This window comes from Onychomys torridus, chromosome 4 (assembly GCF_903995425.1).
Source record: "Onychomys torridus chromosome 4, mOncTor1.1, whole genome shotgun sequence".
Classification (NCBI taxonomy): domain Eukaryota; kingdom Metazoa; phylum Chordata; class Mammalia; order Rodentia; family Cricetidae; genus Onychomys; species Onychomys torridus.
In genome coordinates, this window is record NC_050446.1 from 15,373,217 (window position 1) to 15,393,664 (window position 20,448).

Here is a 20,448-nt window from a genome sequence, read left to right on the forward strand (position 1 = left end):
TTCATGTGAAACGCAAAGTTTATTTTGGGTAAATCTTCTGTTTATTCCTCATTCTAAGTATGACACATTTCCCTTTTCTTTCCCAGCGTTTCCAGCCCTTCCTTTGTTCTGATGCCCTAATGTCAGGTGAACAGAATCCTCCTGTTTAGTCCAGTACCAATCAGAGCTAGATACTCAGTAAAGGCAGGTCAATTTGAAACCGGTGTTTGGGTGTCTAAAAATCCTAATGCTATTTTAAATAATGAATACTAACAACTTACTTCTGACAGGATGTTTTCCTGCACGAACTTCATTGATATGAGCATTTCTAGAATGTGTCCGTTGCACTAATCAGTGTCTACCTGGAGCATGAGGCAGCAGGTTGAATTATTCTGATAAGCTTCAGAATTGTAGGACTAGCTTGCATAAGGGTACTCACATTCATCACCACCTCCATTTTGCATATGAAGAAAGAGGCTTAGAGTCAGAGTGACTACTAAGGGCAAACAGAAAGCCATAAAAGCAGCATGAGTACCCCTAGCCTCTGACTCCTAGCTTAGAGCCAAGCTTTGCTCTTCAGCTCCCCCCTCTCTCTGCTAAGTCCCCAGGTGCCTAGCCCTTAGAACTTTCTCAATAAGTACTTGTTGAATGAAAGAATTGTCCTCATGGGTAAGAAAGAGTTAGTCATTGTGGGGCTGACAATTCACAGAGTTTCATGGTATGTACCTTCCCGTACGTCATCATTAACTAGGTACCCTTTCAAGAAGTTTAGGTTTGAAGGATCTGGGAGGGCATATGGGAAGAGGGGACAATCTATGACATAGAGAAGATAGGTCTGGTGAGTTGGTTGACAGGGGCTCACAGGCAGCCCCTCAGGAAGGTGGCAGGAAGCATTTGGGCCGAATGGCTATCATCCAACACAATGGTTTCTCTACCAGGAGTGACTTTGTCCCCTGCTTCCTCCACACTGGGGACATACAGCAATGTCTGGAGATACTTTGGGTTGTCTCATTGGTGTACTGGAATTTGGTGGGTAGAGACCAGGGACTCTGCTCCATACCCTTTAATGCACAGCACAGCTGCAGAACAAAGAATTTACCAGGCGATAATGTCAATATCACTGAGATGGAAATTCTACAAGCATCACTAAGAACTAGTTTGCCCGAATAATCCACCATTCACATTGGAACGTTTTAAGAGTGGAATGGCCATTGTTAATAAATATTCTGAGTCAGTGGTCATCACATGAACAGACGTTGGAAAACCAGGATGTGCAGATTCTGATCTGGCCCACAGAGCAGGAGTGATGAGGAGGCAGTTGAAGGATTCTGGTTATTGGTCAGGGGGAGGAGGGGAGAACATCAGCAGGCCAGGTGAGGTCTCCCAGAGGGAAGCTTTCATTTCCTGCTGTGAGGGAAGACAGATCCAGGGAGATGGGGTTTCACAGGAATGCCTTGGTGTCCCCAGAATGTAGACACAAATTACCGAGAAGCAGATATAGATCAGGCATGAAACCTGCTGAAAATGGCTTTTTAAAGAAGTGAGTTGATAAGAATGCCACTTACGATCGTGTGGGAATGTCGACAATCTCTCAGTCATGTTTCCTCTTATGTCCAGGAATAGCCAACATGTTTCATGTCCCTTACTATTCTGATTAATTATATCTACCTGGAGGTCCAGGCCGAGCAGTAGGAGCTTCCTGTATGGTTGATTAGCAATGTCTGCCCCATATCCCCCAAGGGACAGTGATGGATCATCCATCTATCTTTATTTCACAAGACCTGGCTTTGTCATTCTTTTGAAAGTCAGATGAAAAGTGATTCACTAAGTCTAGCAGCCTCTCACGTATTTATTTAGTCCATTGGTACCAACTGCTATGCTAGGCAGGGAGCTAAAGACTAAGAAGACACCACCCCTGGCACCCAATAATGACATTTTTGTGGAAAAAAATAATACTTGTGAAAATAAAGCTCCTAGGGCCTGGGGCAGAAAGGAGAACTGCAATTGCAAGAGCCCTTTGCTTGGTGAGCCTCTATCCTCTAGAGAAAACAAAAACGTGGGCTCAGAGGAGAGAGGAGGTAGGTTTGGAGAACGGCTGTGTCTCCAGCAGTGTTGGCTGAGAGGAGAGTTACTGAGCCTCAGCAGGGTGGGATGGTGAGCACAGGAGCCACCTATGCACCAACTAATGACTCTTTGGTGTCTTTTACCAGGGCGAGAGATGGTGGGGCCCACGCTGCCTGGATACCCACCCCACATCCCCACCAGTGGACAGGGCAGCTATGCCTCTTCTGCTATCGCAGGCATGGTGGCAGGTAAGGGTTGAGGGACTGGGCATAAGCGTTGTGAAAGGGAAGTATTGAAGAAAGAAATAGGGAGACAGTAGGTGACAGAGATAGGCTGTCTCCCACTCATAGGCTTCCCAAAGGACACTGAAGGATGGGCCAAAGGGGTACCTTCATACAAACACCTAGAGAAGCTCCCCAGGGCCGCCTTGGCTCCCTGATTCCTCTAAGCTTAGCATTCTTCTCCCAGACCTCCCACATAGACAGACCTCTATGTTCACATTCAAGAGCCTATGCTTCCTCCTCCTCTTCTACTGCGTTAAAATGGAAGAGTGTGCAACAGACACCATGAGACAAACAGGAGCCTAATCCCTGGTCTCCCATGGTTTAAATCTTTGATAAAAATCTGAATTTGAATGATGAAGACAATGATGATGGTGATGATGATGATGATGATGGTGATGATGATGATGATGATGATGATGGTGATGATGATGGTGATGATGATGGTGGTGGTGAAGATAACGGATGAAATGAGTGAGATACATCTTTCTTTGCATTCCACCCTCACTCAACAATGAGTAGGGCCCAGGTCCTACTGACTCTTAGGGTATCGTAGAGTAGGAGCTAAGAGTCCTTCACACTCCTTCGGAGTGTCCTGAAATTTTACTTGACAGTCCACTTGGTGTCTGTCTGCCAGTCATCACCCGGTGACCCAGGGTATCAGGGTCTGGACAAATGAACAAGGCAATGACAGTTTCTTTGGGAAAGCCCCAGTCTTTTAGGAGCCATGGGGGAAAGCTCCAGGGGTGGATGAGTGGAACCATTTCCACTGCCCATGGGGTAGAAGGGCCTGAAGCTTTTGGGAAGGGCTCTTAACTCAGGCCACGTGTGATCCCTCAATACCACCCCCTACCAGCCCTCACTCTGACCCTAAAAACCTGGCCCCATTCCACCAAGCTTGCTTCCCTCTAGTAGGGGTTAATCTTTGCCAGCCACCCACCCACTCTGGGCACCCTGTGCACAGGCAGGTGGGCTGAGTTCTCTTAGGCAGAGAAAGGGGAGGGAGCAAGGAGAGGAGGCTTTGCTCCCTGGGAACCTGCTGAGCTGGCACTTGTTGCTGCCCGGTTACCGTGGCGATGTGGTTAATGCAGCGTTGAAAATACAGAATTCTGACTCCTCTCTCCCTCCTGGCCCCGGACTCCCTCTCTCCCTCCCTCCCTCCCTCTTGTGGAGCGTGAAATGAGATTGGTCAAGATAAAAAAGGAAAAGATTCGGTTATTTTTTTAAGAGTGTGGATAATGGGGCCTCTCAATCAAAATCCTAGGCTCCGGTCTGCTCCCTGCACCTCCCCTTTCCAAGCCCTCCACTTCCCCTGCTGTCTGCTTATAGGAGAAGGAAGCAACATAAAGCAAGACCATTTTCTCTCTCTCTCTCTCTCTCTCTCTCTCTCTCTCTCTCTCTCTCTCTTCTCTCTCTCAATTATGATGATTCTTGGGGGCAGGTCCAGGGGTCCAGGGCAAGGGGTTCCTGGGGCCAGAGTGTGACGTGGGAAGTAGCTGGAAGACAGGGGAAGGGCTGCTTCTAGGAAGACCTCTCCTAGAGTGGGTGCTGTGGAGAAATACTCTCACACAGAAGCATACATGTACAGTGTGCATGTATGCGTGACATGTACATGTACACAGACTGCAAGTGAATCGCAAAAGGGAAGGGTCTCACCATACACAGTGAATGGGTTTCCTGTAAGCTGTGTCCACATTAGTTTTCAGGAAATGCAATGCCATTAAAATGAATCACCTGCTTCCTAAGAGCACTCTTGTGCAAATGACTCCTGAAGGAGTGTCTTTCATAGAAAAATAGCACCATATCCATCTCTTAGCCTATGATCTCTCAGTTGACTGAATAGGGTTTCTTTCCATTAAAGTCACTTAACTCATTAAAAATCTACTGCATACATGTAAGACACATAATAAGGACTTCAAATAAGGCATGCCAGATACATTCTTTGATAAGTTTTGCAAAGGAATAAGTGGTAATTTATTATACATTTCTGCATACCTCACATTTATATGAATAACTTTATTTCTCTTTTATCCTTACAATAAATCTGAGTGGCTGGTAGAACCCAGTTTTATAGCTAAGGAAACCAAGGTCTATAAGAGCCAAATGGTATGCTCAGGGATGATACTAAGTGACTGAGTTGTTCAAACACAGGTCTAGTGATTTGACATCTGTGCCTCTTTCTACTTTCCCACACTGTATCCCATAATACCATGAATAAAGACACAAGCCATAGCTATAGGCTGACCCTACAAGCAGTTAATGGCTTTCCGATCAGTTAGAAAACAGACCCAGCACATTAGATAGTTGGATTCATCCTGACTCAGCCCATGCTTTCTCCTGTTCTTCCATTTTCTCTTTTCATCCAACTACCTTCCTCTCTCTCCATCCATCTGCTTGTTCTTATCCATCTATCTTTAGATACACACACATCATTCCATGCTTCTTTCTACCCATCAGCCCATCCATCCATCCATCCATCCATCCATCCAATTTCTTCTTTCTTCTCATGTATCCATACTTTTACCTATCCCCCTTTCCAGCCATCCTCACAGCATCTATTCTCTCATGATTAATACTTCTATTACCCACATATCACTTTTTCAGTTAATAAATGCTAGTGAAGATCTACTGGGCCTGCAGAAATCACAAAGTGTGGCCCTCTGTTTGTGATGATGGATAAGAACAAGCAGCAAGCAAGTCAATGAATGAATAAACATAATATCACGTGAAGATAACCATATAAAGGCAATAAAATGTGATGGTGCAATGAAGAGCCACAGGGAGAGCAGATGACTACTTTAGATTGAATAGACAGGAAGGCCTTTCTGAAAAGATTTTCAAAGTGGTCAGTCAAGTGCTAAACTGAGGCTAACCATCCTTAGCCCAAAAGAAGATCAAGTGCAAAGGCCCTGAGGCAGGAAAAGCTAATTTAGCAAGATAGTGTATGGAAAGAAGGTGAGCATGTTGGAGAGTGGTGAGCACCCAGAGAAGGCCCTGCAGAGTGGGGATAAATGGGCGGCAGCAGGGCCATGGTTTAGAATGCTGTTCAGATACTCGAGGAAGTTGATTGTAGACACAGAGACAAGTTAGGGCATCATTGCCCTAGTTTCTGTAAGAGACAACTAGTTGCTTTAGCTAGGAAAGTAGGCCTGAGGAATAAGAGAGACACAGTATGTTTTGATGATAAATAGAACAAAACCTGCCACCAAGTTGACTACAGAGGTGGGAGACAGAGGCAGCAAACATGGGCCAGATGCCTCATAGATTGGGGTTGCGAAGCTTCATAGATGGTGGTGGTAAGTCAACACAGGGGAAAGCAGGAGAGGCAGTGATGTGGAGGAAATCATGGGTTCAGAGGCCATAACAGTTGAGATGGTGAACTAAATACCGAGCTTGATTTCTCAGAAGGCTTCAACATGAAGCTGGGATTGGTTCTTCCACATAATGTGGAGTTCTGACAAAGAAGGGGCCGGAAGAGAGTAAGTAGGAGAAGTAGGCAAGCTACAAAGCCACGTGGGTGACTAAGGCAGATTCCAAAGGAAGTGAGGGACTAAGAGGCCAGGCGAGTTGCCACCATTGAAGTGCTCATTGGAATTATCAGCTTTGACTTGAAGGCACTTTGCCTAGATCAGCATTGGCCTGATTGGAATTGAATGTGAAGATGAAGGCAGAGACCCTGAAGGCAGGAAAAGAGGCTAGTGGCATCCGATGGAAGAACGCAGGGAACTGGCTTTTCCTAGGGATGGTGACATTTCATTATATGTGTCTATATACAGCAGAAATGCCACACTCCCAAGTGTACTGTCTACCCAGGTGCAGCCTCTATTCCAGCTTCCCAGCGACTGGGGCAAAGAGGCATGCAGAATATATATTAAGTAAAGAAATGCCGAGTGAGTGGATGCCTGAATGCATGATAAAAATGAGAGGCAGACACATTGTGTTTCTCAGCTCTCTTCCTTGTCCTTTAGAGATTGCAATGTTCAGCATTTGGGAGGCCAGAGTAAGGGCACGGGATGCCTTGCTGGACAGCTAGAACAGACCTGGCCTCCTCTAAGGGAACACCGAAACCAGGGAGACTGGAGTGCACCGGCAGTGAACAGGCTTAGTTCCCACTGTTGGCTGGAGGAGTGAGCACTGGCAGAAGATCATGGCAGCCAGGCTTGAGTGCAGGCTCTCACTTAGCATCGAGGCCGTGGGAAAAAGTCTTGAGGCCTTCTGCATAGAAGTTTCTTCATTCCTAAGTAAATGGTTGGATGAGACACTTTCTTAGTTTCTTCTTTTTTCCTCCTTTCCTTGCTTCCTTCTTGTGCATGTATTTTCTTCCAGATCTGTGCATGGGTCTGTCTCTAACCAAAGAAAGTCCCTGTGTTCTTACCACGAGCCTGCTGCCTGGTATGGAACCACTAGACACAAAGAGGTTTCAGCAACCTTCCCCTACCTCAGGCTCTTCTCTGGCTTCCACTTGATGAGGAAGCAGACCGGCTGGCCTGAGCCCAGCCATTAAAATTTATTGTATGACCGATATGAGAATCCACTGAACTTTTAAAAATAATTTATTTATATTATGTGCATTCATATTTTGCCTGTATGTAGGTCTGTGTGAAGGTGTCAGATCCCCTGGATCTGGAGTTACAGGCAGTTATGAGCTGCCATGTGGGTGCTGGGAATTGAATCCAGGTCTTCTGGAAGAGCAGCCAGTGCTCTTAACCACTGAGCCATCTCTCCAGCCCATGAACTTTTTTTTTAGCACTGGATTCAGGAGAAAATAAAAAGAAGCCAATATTTCTTGATTGTGCTTTTATCAAAAACATGATTCTAGCTGGGCGATGGTGGCACACGCCTTTAGTCCCAGCACTTGGGAGGCAGAGACAGGCAGATGTCTGTGAGTTCGAGGCCAGCCTGGTCTACAAAGCGAGATCCAGGAGAGAGGCAAAGCTACACAGAGAAACTCTGTCTCAAAAAACAAAAACAAAACAAATAAACAAAAAACAAAACAAAAAAAAAAACATGTTTCTAAGCACTTGATACTCATCACCTCATCTAATCCTCACCCCAATCCCATGAAGTAGGGACGAGAGTTTGCCCCAATTCCAGGGCTGAGGAGTTTCAAACCTTCATTCTGAAGTCTGAGATGGAAACAAGAAATCACAGAAGGCACCTTGCTCACAATCACAGATGAGTTTCCAAAAGACTGCAGAAACATTTTTTTGATTATTAAATTGGCTAGAATCTGGCTGGATTTGTAAATGAGGTAAATACTTGAAGGAATTATCTGGAATTTATGACCAAGAGTTCTAAGGTCAAATTCATGGTCCATCATTGGTCAACAGTGGAAGCTGAGACAGTCTACTGACTGGGGCTCCACTCCGGTTTCCCATTCTATAAATTGGTAGTGTGGGAGAACACTTCGCAGGATGGCTGAGAGAGATGAAAAGGGCCTGGGTTGCAAAAACATGCTTTGCAAGCTTTAAATTACAGCCCATGGTAGGTGTGGTGGCCAGCTCAGCTTCGTTGCTGTTGTGTAAGGGAATTCTTCAGTGAATTCTTTGACAAGAATAATTCTTTTGGGAAAGCCAAGGTTCAACTGACAGAATGAGGCAATCTGACCTACCTTGTGTAAATTCATATCCCGAGTTTGCCTAAAGCAGGGGCACAGCTTTCCCGAGAATTGATCCCCTCTTTGACCGCCAGCCCCCTCTGGAAAGTCCCTTCTGTAGAGAGTTCCCGGCAGCTGGAAAAGTAGAATTTGAATCTGGCTCCTAGAGTTTGGCTGTTTCCACACTGCATCAGATTTTCAACTTGCGTGAGTTTCTGTGGATCACAGAGAGTCTCAATTTCTTTGTCTGGAAAATGGGGATTGTGGTATCTGCCTCCTGGGGCTCTTGGGAGGGCTGCAGAGTATCAATCAAGGAACTGCCCGAAGTGACCCACGCTGTGGGACCTCTTCAGCCCCGCTGTCCCTGTTGTGGGTTTACATGCCCTGTCCAGTGCCGTTCATTTCTGGACTCAGCCCTGCCAGCCCTACAGACAGACCTGTATAGACTGTCCCCAAGCTGGTAGTGTCATGAACCTCACAGGTCTCTTGCCTGTGTGCTCCAACAGGAAGTGAATATTCTGGCAATGCCTACAGCCACACCCCCTACTCCTCCTACAGCGAGGCCTGGCGCTTCCCCAACTCCAGCCTGCTGAGTAAGTTCCTGGGCTTGTCCAGGCCCTCTGGTGGGCAAGGGGAGGGTTGTGGTGGAGAATGAAGCTAGACCAAAGAGCTGAGAGACCTCCGGCTAGATGGAATGTCTGGAGAGGGGGCAGTTCTCATAGAAGTCAGCAGCAGATCACAGTGTCTGGTGGGTTTAGGGAAGAGAACAGAAGGCCAAGCATTCCACAGTTTCCACATTTCTCCTTCCAAAGTCGTGTCTGTTAAAATTTTGTTTGGTGTAAAATTCAGGAATCAAGTTTTGAAGGGCAAGGGTAGAAAGGGCAAAGTTACACTCGAGCAAAACTCAAGAGTAGCTGGCCCGCCTGCAGTGGCTTACAGTCCTGCCAGGAGACACTATTCCGGAGTTCACTGCACACTGCCAGCTTCTCCCCTTCCTGGGAGCGGAGGCCAAGATACCATCTTGCTCATTAGTCATCTAAATAGGTTGAAAATAGTCGTGAGTCACCACCAAAGCTTTGTTCCATCCAGTTCCTTGTATTTGCCTTGAGAACTGAGCAGTATTCAGGGTTGAAATCTGGAAAGTGGGTTTCAATGAGCCTCGAGACTGCTGTTTCATCCATGTCTGGCTCTGGGACCCTAAACAGTTTGGGAAGATTCTGAGGGAAATAAATCCACAAAGACCTTAGGGAATTCTTCTAGCGCCTTCTCGAGCGGTAGCCCCATCAGCTGTTAGAGCAAATCGGACTCAGAGAGAAACAGTGGTCTTAAGGATGTCCAGTTCATAGACACCTTGGCAAACTGGCTGCATCATCCATTCCCTAAAGTCTCTTCTCTCGTTGGCATATCTTACAGTCCCAGAAGTGACCAGGTGTGAACTTACCTGTACTCTGTTAGCAGATGTGTTCAACTCCAAGCCACCTCTAGTTTAGTTTAGTCAGAAAGGGCAAAGACTATGAGGCTGGTGGGGTTAAGAGGCCCTTCCTGTTGAGCTCTGTGGGAGTCCCTCAAGCCCAGAACCCCTGAGACCAGCCAGGAGTACAATTCCTTTGGGTGTTCAGAAGATGATGATCTGACCCGCCATTATTTAGGCATGGTCAGAGAGCATCCCAGTGACCCACACTGTGCTCAGATTTTTGAGGTGCTACAGATAATTGTTCTCTATTGCCTACTCCTTGAAGCAGTGTGTTGAAGGTCAAAGCAGTCATGAGGGAGGGGGCAAGAAGCCATCATTTTCCTGGCTAGAAACTCAAAAGGTGAGGCCAGAGGAGAGAAGGCTGGAGAGGAGTTAATTTTTGATGGTCAGATGGGGGGGGGGGGATAAATGATTAACATGTGCTGTCTTAAAGGTCAGCAGACGTGGAGGAACGTCATGGTGCAACTTCCCCTCTGACCAGCAATGTTGTTGTTGTTTTAATGTGTCCAGGTTCCCCATATTATTACAGCTCTACAACAAGGCCAAGTGCACCACCCACCTCTGCCACGGCCTTTGACCATCTGTAGTTGTCATGGGGACAGTGGGGACAACCAGGCAACAGGAGGACTTGGCCTGAGACAGGCCCCAGAGAGTCACACAAAGGAATCTTTATTTATTACATGAAAAATAACCACAATTCCAACATTGCGGCTCACTCCCTGTGTGGTCAGTTTAATGAACCATGAAAGTCAGGATGACCTTGGAGAAGGCCAAACTGTCCTCTGAGATTCCTTTTGTGGGGGTCAGGAGGTCCAGGAAAAAGAAGAAGCATCCCATTTCAAAAGAGATGGAATTAGAGGAGAAATGTACCCAGGCTGGTACCCAATAAAGGAGAGAAAAAGGGGTTCACGAAGAACTTAGAAGGAGACCTGTCTGAGGGTGTACAAGGACCACCTGTAGGATCTTCATCAATACAACTCCAGCAATTATGGACTGTAAGCAAGCCCTTCTGGCCCATTAGTCATAGCCCAGGGCCAATGCTCTACCTATCAGTCATCCTAGGAGTTACCACCTTTAGCCTCTACCACCTGCTGGGCCAGTCAACCAGCAACTTTCTGGGGATGTCAGCCTACCTTCCTTTTCTTGTTGCTGTGAGCCTACAAGCACCCCCTAGCCTCTCAACCAGTGGGTCACCCCTTTGACCACAGTGAACCTGTCCCCTGGGAAGTGCTGGCAGCGAGTCTCTACACGGAGCACAGCAAGACATGATGGCTGGGACCATCACATCCTCTTCTCAACAGTCCTGCCAATGTAAGTGTGCTTTCTGCAGCTCCAGCCCACACAGCCACTGAAGAGACCCCAAGACCAGCAGGAAGATTCCCTCTCTGGCTCCTCAGCTCCTTCCCCCAACACCACCTCACTGTAAATACCGTAAATGAAGCTCTGTTTGGGTCAAGCGTCCCTCTTTCCATCCCCCAGACTTTGGCCTCTGAGTGAATTGTTTCCCTACTATGTTGGGCTTTTCTCCTTGATACTTGTTTCTTTTTTTTTTTTAAAGACAACCCACCATTACCACATGACTCAATAAACCATTATTCTTGGTCTCAGGTTTTGTGGCACCTTGGGGATGGACTTCCTCTAAGCACAGAATCAAGTGACTGACAAGCTCACTTGGAAGATGTAGATTAGATGGGACATTTTAGATGACCTGGCTTAGCATTCTCTCTTTTCCTTAATAGATATCCACCCCTGGGTAAATCAATTATTCCAAGTTTTGAGTTGATCCGCTAAGTAGATGCCAGCATCAAGTACGGCTGTGGCACAGTGCCATTCCAGTCCCTTTAGGCAGTTGCTGTTGGTGTTAACTGAAATGCAGAGTGTCAGGGGTGAGTTGGAGAAGATCCACCAGTAACTATAAGCTGGGCCTCACATGAACAGCGGTTTTGAACTTCATGGTGCTGAAGGAAATAAGCAAGAAGACGAACTTCTCTCTTTGGTGCCAGGCACAGTGTTGGGGGCATTGAGAAAGAAAAGTTTAGATTAGCCTGATCTCACGTATGAGAAAACTGAGCTTGGAAAGACACAGGATGACATGGCCAAAGTCGTGGATTCAGCTAGGTATTCTTATCCTAAATCTGGCCTTACCACTAAATCCAACCAAGACCACAGGGCCCTCTGGAGGAATCACAGGGGAATACAAGGAACGGGCAGGGGCTTCCAAGGGTCCGTTTTCTTCTGCCTTCACAAGTGTTTGTCCCCTCATTTGGGAGGGGAGCTATCTGGCGTCTATGTGAACCCACCCCCGTGCTGGACTCAGATGGAATGAGGTCAGGATGTCCGGGAAGACAGCAGGATAGAGCTGGGTGGAAAGGGGGGTTCGTTATCCCTCCCAGGGGCTCCATGCTTGTGGGGGACAGAAGTAGAGAGTTAAGGTTGTTACCTCTTCATGTCTACCCCAAAGGAAGTGTCAGGAACATTCAAGGGACAGGGGTGGGATGAGCCCCACTGTGTCATGAGGGGACACTTCCCATGACATAGGGGGTCTGGAATGAGGCTTGGTTTTCAATAACAGGGATGTCCACTCTTTGTAAGCTTGGCAGCAGGAATCTGAAGACTTTTTTCAACCAAAGCTGCTCATGTCTCTGAACCATCGGATTCATGAGTACCCTAAGGCAGCCTGCACCTGAGAATCACTTTGAATGAAATCCATGGTGTGCTATGTGAGCCTACACAGTGGTCCTTGCATTTATAAACAAACCTCCTTCAGAGACACTATGTACCCCTGGCAGTCACTCTCCTGTCTCAAATGACAGAGGGCTCTGACATATGTCTGATACAAAACTTACCTTTTCTTTTCTAGCTCAGCCTGGTCACTGTAGGAAAGTCAGTTTAGAGATGTTGGGAGATGACGCGGTACGACCCAACATCAGCAAGTACTCTCCCAGACCTATACAGATATTCTGTCCAAGGTCAAACTAGAGTCCCCGTTGGGGCTCAGAAAACGTACTAATTTACATGCTGGGTGAGAGAGACTAGTCAAAGTACCTCAACGCTGGGGTGGTTCTGGGAGAAGTCTGGTGCAGCATGAGAGGACTGTGAAATGGTTATTGGTGCTGAGCTGAAAGGCCAGGTCTACCTTGGGGGTGGGGTGAGGGAGAGATGTGTGGGTGAATACAAGTTGAGAGGACTTGTTCATTCTTCAGGGGGGCTTGGGGGTGCTGGTTTCTGTGGGCAATGGAGGAATAGCCTGTTAGCAGGAGGATTTGGGATGACATATTTGCCTGGGAGATTACCAAAGCGGTGAGCACCGTCCTCGCTCTCCTCCTCCACTGTGTCAGGAAACAAGCATTTCCACTGTCCCTGAAAGCAATCTCTTAAAGACAGCGCTTCTTGTCCATCACCCACTCCCCACACCACCCCCACTCCCATACACACCCACACTTCTCCCTGCTTCCCACCATCAGGGTGCCAAGTCACCAGGAGCTTGCCGCCAACCCAAGACACCAAAACAGGCAACGATTATGTTCCTTGCTACAGGGAGAATGGGCCCCAGGTACACAGGTAGGGCTGCCATTAGACTCTGATCTATGCCCCCAAGCTCCAAGTCAGGAAGGAGGTTGGGAAAGAGAAACTAGGATTTCCCCCACCAAGACCAGCCCTAGGCTGTCTGTAAACCCCTCCCCCACCTCCCCTAGGCTGTTTGTAAACCCCTTTCCCCACCTCCTCTGGCTTTTCCAGAAGTCTTGCCACAAGTTATTACTAAGAAACGTATTTTCTGCCTTCTGTGTGCCAGACACATTCCACCTCAAGCTCAAGGAATAGTGCTCAGTGCCCATAGTCCACAAATCCTGAAATAAAGACCTAGAGAGAAACCCCTCACCAAGGTTTTTCCATTCCCATCTGCCCCCATCTTTCTGATGTCTTATTTTCTCCAAATGTATCTTTCCCCAGTGCAAATCAATGTAATTATCCTTTGAGATAATTTCCTTGGGAGTGGGCACAGGAAGAAGGTACTGCAGATCTCCATGCCCACCATCCGTTGGCCTGTGCCTCACCATCAGCCTGTCAGAGGGGAGCTGTGGACAACCTTTCTGTCTCTCCTTAAGCCTTAGAACTTTCTGTACCCCCCACCCCACCCCCATACACTGAGGTCTGTTTTGTCTTACAGAAAGCGTATTCACATCCTCTGATGTTTCTGTTTCTGAACGCTGGTCCCATTGTGCACTTGGGGAAACTAAGGCTTAGTGCTGCTTTAACAAGGTCATTAGCTGGTCCAGAGAAGACCTGACAGCATGACTGAACTCCTTATTAGAGGCCCAATATTCACTCCTTTTTAAGGCCACAGGAGTGTGGCATGGCCACGCTTTTGAGAGGCCTCACACACCCTTCCCTTCCTGGGGAGGGACAGAGAGAGGTTCCTGGGTCAGTTATAGCCACTTGGCTGTAGCTCTGGAGAGAAGGCCCAGGAGGCAGCAGAAGGCACTGTGGGATCTGAGGTGTGGCTGCGCCAAGCTTTGATTCCCTTCCTCCCCTGGCCTCAAGTTCCCTCAGCTACCTACTGGCTCCCACTTAGGCCTTTCGAATCAGAAAGCATTCCCTCTGTTGGGGAGCAGCTCACTCCTTCATATTTACCTCCTGACTTCAGAGCCCAGGCATCTCTGTGATTCTGGGGAAAGGCCTCTCCCTCCCACACGGGCTCCCGCCTTTCCTCTCCTCTTTCTCGTTTTCCACAGCATTCAGCTCTTGTCTCTATTCTTCTGCCCTCCAAGCGCTCATTCCTTTCCTCTCTGTAAAGGACCTTAGCATCTCCAGGGGTGTGGATTCATGCTTGAGAAGAGTTTGGAGGTCCTGCGTAGGCTCAGAAGATGCCAGGAAGGCCTTCTTCTGCACCCTCTTCCTATTCTCGTTGCCTTGACCCTCTGGCACCCTCTGCAACACAGACCTTGGGATGGGAACTACTACCTGGATGGCAGGCCCCTGTCCCCGGGGCTCTGGGCTGAGTCGCAGCGTGTGCGCACATGCACCATCCATTAACCTCACTGCGACAACTCCGCTCCCCATCAAGAGTCCAAGCCCCTGGCTTTCCCTGGAGGAGGCAGGCAGCCCAGGTCTCCCTTTCCTCTGGGCAGCTTCTCCTGGGCAACCTCCTCCTTCTCCTGAGCCACAGGGCCATGAAGCGGCTTCGGCTTCGGGAGATTTGGGGTGCAGGGAGGAGGTCCAGTGTCGGAGGAGCGACAGACAGCTCCTCCACATCTGTGCCCTGTGGCAGTGGGCCAGGCTAGGGAGTGAAGCTCTCTGCCTGCGGCTCTCCCAGGGAAATGTGATTTCCCTTGAGTGAAGCGGACTGTGCAGCGTGGAAATTGGCTCTTTTCTGAGCGAGCAGCCGCTGTTGCTGCGAAGTCGGGCGGGCTCAGCCCACAGGAGGCCGTGCTGGCCCCTGGAGTGAGCCGGGAGCAGCCATGTGCTGAGAACTCATTAGGGATAAATCAAACTAGTAACAGCATGAAGCCACCACCCTCCCCCTCATCACACCTCCCTTCCCACCCGCTCCCCTCTCCGAGACCCCCTGCTCCTTCCTTTTCTTCTACAATGTTCTTCTCCCGTGGACTTCTCCCCAGAGCCAGGCCACCTTTCCTCAGTGAAGGCACTGTCCTCCCACCCCAGCCAGGGCACCCTCCCACAGCCAGCCCATCCTCCCACAACCAGGGCATCCTCCCCAACCATGGCTCTCCCCACCCAGCCCAGGGACCCCGACTCCCAGCCAAGAATGCCCTTCCCACAGCCCCGCCCTTTTCACATCCAGTGAGTCCTCTCCTCAGCTAAGACACCTTACCCCTTAGTTTTACACACACACACACACACACACACACACACACACACACACACCTAGTGCTAAAACTCCAGGAACTGTTCTTAAAAGAGAAAGTTGTTCATACAGAAATGCAGCATTTTTGGCTTGTCTTCTAGTTACGTATTTTTTCAGTAAAGGCCAAGAAACTGATGGAAAATGTCGCCGACAACCCTGGGGCCTCACTAGGAGCACAGACAGGAAGCTCACATTCCAGACCACCGTATCTTCCCACCACCAAGGGGACTTTGCCTCATTCCTTTCAGCCCCCCCCCCCCAACAGTCTTCCCTAGGAACCAGAACTGAGACTCCCAGCTGCGGGCAGCATTAGTTCTCCTGATTCTTGTGCCCCTGGGGAGATGAGGGGACCCGGAAGACTTGCTGCAGGCAGGAAGAAATTGTCCATAAAACGAGTGAGCTGGATCAGAAAAGAAACCTGCTTCCCACCAAGGCAGAGCAGCACCAGAAAGGGAACAGGATGGGTGGGAGGTGTGTGTGGGGGGGGGGGGGTGGGGGGTGGGCGGGAGGGAGTAGGTCTGGCCTTCTATCTCTGGAAGAGTAAGGAGGCTTCCTAGGGTGTTTACTGCAACAGTGAAACCATTTCCTTCCTGAACTACCCCTCTGGCTCATGAGGGGACAGGGTCTGCCCTGTGTGTTGTACCTGGGTGTCATGAGACCCCGTCAGCTATTGTTTCAAGATGAGGCCATGGTCTTCACCCACTCTCTTCTGGCCAAAGGATGTTGCTAGATGAGCACGGACACGGAATGTAAGCTGTGGCTGGCTCCTGGCCCCTCTGGCTGGCATCTTTCTCAGTTCCTCAGTTGACAACTGGGAACCTTGTGACTTCCCTCAGAATGATATTGTCCTTGAACCTTTGACGGGATCGCTGTCAAATCTCTGAAGAGTCTCACCTGGCCTTCTTGAGTAGGAAGCCTCTTCTACATTTTTAGATAATTTCCTATCCATCAAGTAAACAGCATATTTTCCTTATCTGGTGCTTGATTTGTTTGTCTGTTTACTTTTTGAGACAGGGAGGGTCTCTGACTTTGAACCTGTTGTGGATCCTAGGATGACCTTGAATTCTTGATCTTCCCGCCTCCACCTCCTGATTACATGTGAGGCAACATATCTAGCTATCGGTATTTGAAATGTGGACTTTGGTTGGGTGGCTTCTGGTGCCCCACCTACCCAAACCTGGGCTCTGGCTCAATTTGTGTAACTATAACCAAACTTCTAAAGGACCCTGGGGTGGGCAGAAGCCAGGGGACACTGACTTGACATAGTCATTGTAAGGAGGGACATGAGGCTTCTGCTCTCCACTCACGTTAACTCATCAGCCCGTCCATTCGGAAGTCTTCCACAAAGCACCTACTCTTGAGCCATCCCCTTTGACAAACGTACAAGAAAAAAAACCAAGATAAACCAAATAAGAATTATCACTCATATGCTCTCCCAAAGAAGAAAAATCTTAGTGTTTAGAGATGGGGTTTTTACACGTCCATGGAGCCAGACAGCAAAGTAATGAAGATCATGAGAGAGGTTACATACAGAATACAGAGTAGTTGAAAATCTCTCAGGCTGCTCCCAGGCCTCTGGCAGGGCTGGCCCTCTCCTGTGGCCACCAGGAGCACTGCCTGCAAGAGCTCTTCTGTCGATGACCCAAAGAGAAATCGGGATCACCAGGCGAGGAAGACTCACCTTGTCCAGTGCCAGACTAAGGATGTAGCTTTAGTGGAAGCCCGTCACCCAGGACTTCCTGGGCTCAATCAATAAAATAATGTCACTGTCCTTTCCTAAATGCCCACCTGGTCATTCCAACTATCCGTTTTTGGTCTTGCCTTGGCCCTAGCTCACTGGAAAGGCTGGCACTTGGGCCCTGCACCTCTCAGACTTGCTTCTTTGTTCTTGTACCTGGGAAGGGAAATGGGAAGTGGGCAGTCACAGACTGCAAACACAATACAACATAGATGTCCCTTCCTGCATGTCTTTCCTGGCACATTGTCCCTCTTCTTCCCTGAGCACAGGCCCACATAACTGGAGAGAATACTGAGACATTACGGGGACCAGTGGGGAGTGGGGGATAAGCTCAGGAAGGGAGAAAAGGTGTGTGTGGTGAGGAGACTATGGGGCTGGGGACACATAGCAGTGAGTTTCCAGACTCCTGCCCATGGTGACAGAGGCAGGGCCTTGAAGGCAAGCCCTACCTCCATGAGCCCCCCTCCCCCATGCACTTTATCAGGGCTCGACTTGGAAGGTGGAGGAAGGTTACTTAAAGCCTGGAACGCAGAGATTTGGAGAGTTGCAGCCCCCAGATGCCCTGGGTGAGCGAGCAAAGGAGTTAGAGGAGGGGAGCAGGTGCCTCTCACAGCAGCCAGCCAGGAGGGGCTAAGGGGTGGGGGTGGCCAGACCCAGGCCAAGGCTTAGGACCCATCTGAGCATGTCGCCTGCTAAGGAGGAGTGGAGGCGGGGGAGGGGAGGGCGGGGAGGTGAATAAATAATAGGAAATAAAACTTCATGAAGCAGAAAATAAAAGGCAGATTATACAGATGTGGCAATTTGAAGGATCATTGCCTCTGTCCTCTTTTTAACTGCTGCATCTGGAGTTTTGAAGGCAGCTTTTCCTCTCCCTCCCTCTGCCAGGTCCCTGCCTGGCTGGAGGCCCCCACAGGGCAAGGCATGTGTAGGGACAGGCACCTCAAACACCTTTGCTGGTGGCGTTTCCTAGGAAATGTGTGGCTGTTCAGCCTTGAGCAAGCTGGCCTGGCCAGTTCAGTTTGTGAGAGGCTAGGTGGGTGTCTTGGGGGAAGGTCGGAGCCAGGTATGGGTGTGGCCTTGTCTGAGAATGGAAATTAGCATTTGTGAGTTCCGCATGTGCAAGGATCAGGGAGGTTATGGCAAGTGTGGGGACAGGTGGGGTCGACCAGACCAGCCAGACCTGGATGATCAGAAGCAGGATGAGAATTTGTGGTCAGCATGAGGAAGCAGCCTTGGCAAAGAGGGAGTTTGGAGGACTGAGACAGAGAGTCTATGCGGCCTCTTTCCTCTTTTCATCTAAATTCATTTGTTAAGCCTTAATTTGACACTGTGCCAGGTGCTATATAAACAGACATGGTCTCTGACTTTAAGGAATTTCCGAACTGAGACACACCACACACACACACACACACACACACACACACACACACACACACACACACTGATGCTTTGTTTATTTATTTATTTTTTAAATATTAATGTATTCCCCACCTTGTTTCTGGGAGAATTTGCGACAGCTCACAGGAAATGCATGTAATGCATTAGTTAGATATGCATAAAAAAAGCATTGAGGCCATAGAAAACAGACCATGGATATGGAGGTGGGCTCTGAGTGGTAGCAGAGCCGGTTTAGACTCCAGTTGTGGGTGACCATTGTCATTTAGTTGGCTCTTATTCAGTGTCCTAATCTCAGGAGAAGCACTATTTCCGATAGCACTTGGGGCTCTAAAGGAAATGATTTACCTTGCTCCCATAAAAGAGAGCTAAGGAAGGCTGAGTCCCTCAAAGATACTGCATCCAATTCAGGCCCAGTTCCCCACAGGACTGCCTAGGGCAGCATTCACCTGGGAGAGGCAACATGGCCGATCCCAGGCTCTGCCCAGTGCAAGCACAGAGATTCAGAACATCTTGAGCAAAGTGGGTCTCAATACCCTCTCTCCTGTCCTTCACCGCTGGGACACAGTTCCAGTGAGTTTTGGAGCACAGCTGTAGGAGACAGACAAGGTCCGGGGTCTCAAGGGAGATCTAGCCGACTGAAATCAGGTTCCGAGCTAGATCCAACCTAAGGTGAGGGTGGTGAATATAGGAAGGGAGAGGGGCTAGGACACATGGGCAGTACATTCTGCAGACTTCACACGAGGGAGGAATCTCTCCTCTGCCCAACCCTGTGTTAGGAAACACAGAGAACAGGGAGGCAAAGAGCCACTGGGTAAAACATGTTTGTGTCCATAGGTATTGTCTTTCAAAGCTGGGGAAGAACTTGTCCCTCCCTAGTATGGGGAGTCAGAAGATAAATCTCGGGGAGATGATACCAAGTCAAACTGGTGTAATAAGTGACATCTGTATAGAACTTGACACTTGCAGAGAGATGTCCTGAGTAGGCGTGTCCTGAGTAGGTCTGAAATTCAGATGAAAAATCTGGGCTAAAGGTTCCCGTTAGAGGCTTATCCCTGAAGTTCTTCTGAAAGTCCTAAGGCATCCAATGCAGGATCTTGTAGAGAGCTGAGTTTAAAGAAGAGAAAGAAGGGCAGCCGAAGTAAAAACAAAAACAAAAACAAACAAACAAAAACCATACAAGGAAGATGCCTCAGGGGGTGCTGGCTGGCCCAGGGAGGAAACGGTTTTGAGATGTGTCTTCTTTTGACCCTAGACATCAGTCTCAGAAGCGAGGCCCGAGTCCTTGCTCTTGAAAGGCCACACTCCTCTTGGAGAGGAGAAATGAGTGCAGGGTAGGGGACACAGACAACAGCAAAAGGGAGAGGATAAAGGGAACAATTTTATTTCGGGGTAACTGTAGGAGACCCAAGGAAAGCCTCATGGAGGCAGTGCCATGTTGGTTCTAGCTGGCTTTGTCCCATCATGCATTCCTCCTAATTTGCCCTTTCAGAGTTCAGAGATTCTCAGCATCTGGTGTCAGCCCCTGTCCTTCAGATGACACTGCCCTCACTTACACCCCCAAGATGAAATTGGTTTAAACGATTGACTCGGGTATGGACCCAACACTGCTAGCTCACACAGACTCATGGGGCTGAGATAGAATCTTCCAGGAAGGAAATAAGTCTCATCTGTCAGGTTAACACGAATGGAGCTTTGAGGGCTCTCCTGGTACCCCTAGGGTTGTTCCCACCTTCTAGGTCAGGATCTGAAACCCCAGAGGAATAAGAGAGAAACTTCCTCTGTGTTCCAAACATGGACACAGATGCTGCTTAAGCCTATTGGAGCCAAAATTTATTACCTGGAACCTCTGGGCAGAGGGAGAGCCAAGTGCAGAGGCCCAGCTCCAAATAAGACAGGACTTAAGCGGAAGCCCCCGAGAAGGCAGGTAGGGCTCCTAGTGTGATGCTGGGAGGTTTCATTGCTAATAGTTAACCTGGCAGGCTTTCCTTCCAGGCATTGTCTCAAGTGTTTACGTGCATAATTTCATTCCCTCCTCTGTGAGGTAAGTGGTGT

General features: G+C 48.7%; 1 protein-coding gene across 1 annotated transcript in view; it reads left to right on the plus strand.

The window, feature by feature from the left end:
* Pax8 (paired box 8) overlaps positions 1 to 11,005 on the plus strand; it is a 58,706-nt gene extending 47,701 nt beyond the window's left edge. Inside the window, exons 10-12 of the mRNA XM_036185387.1 lie at positions 2,190 to 2,291; positions 8,427 to 8,513; positions 9,905 to 11,005. Coding sequence (XP_036041280.1) covers positions 2,190 to 2,291; positions 8,427 to 8,513; positions 9,905 to 9,981 — 266 coding nt within the window. The 3' untranslated portion in view covers positions 9,982 to 11,005. The remainder of the gene's footprint in view (positions 1 to 2,189; positions 2,292 to 8,426; positions 8,514 to 9,904) is intronic.
* Positions 11,006 to 20,448: the final 9,443 nt, after the last annotated feature.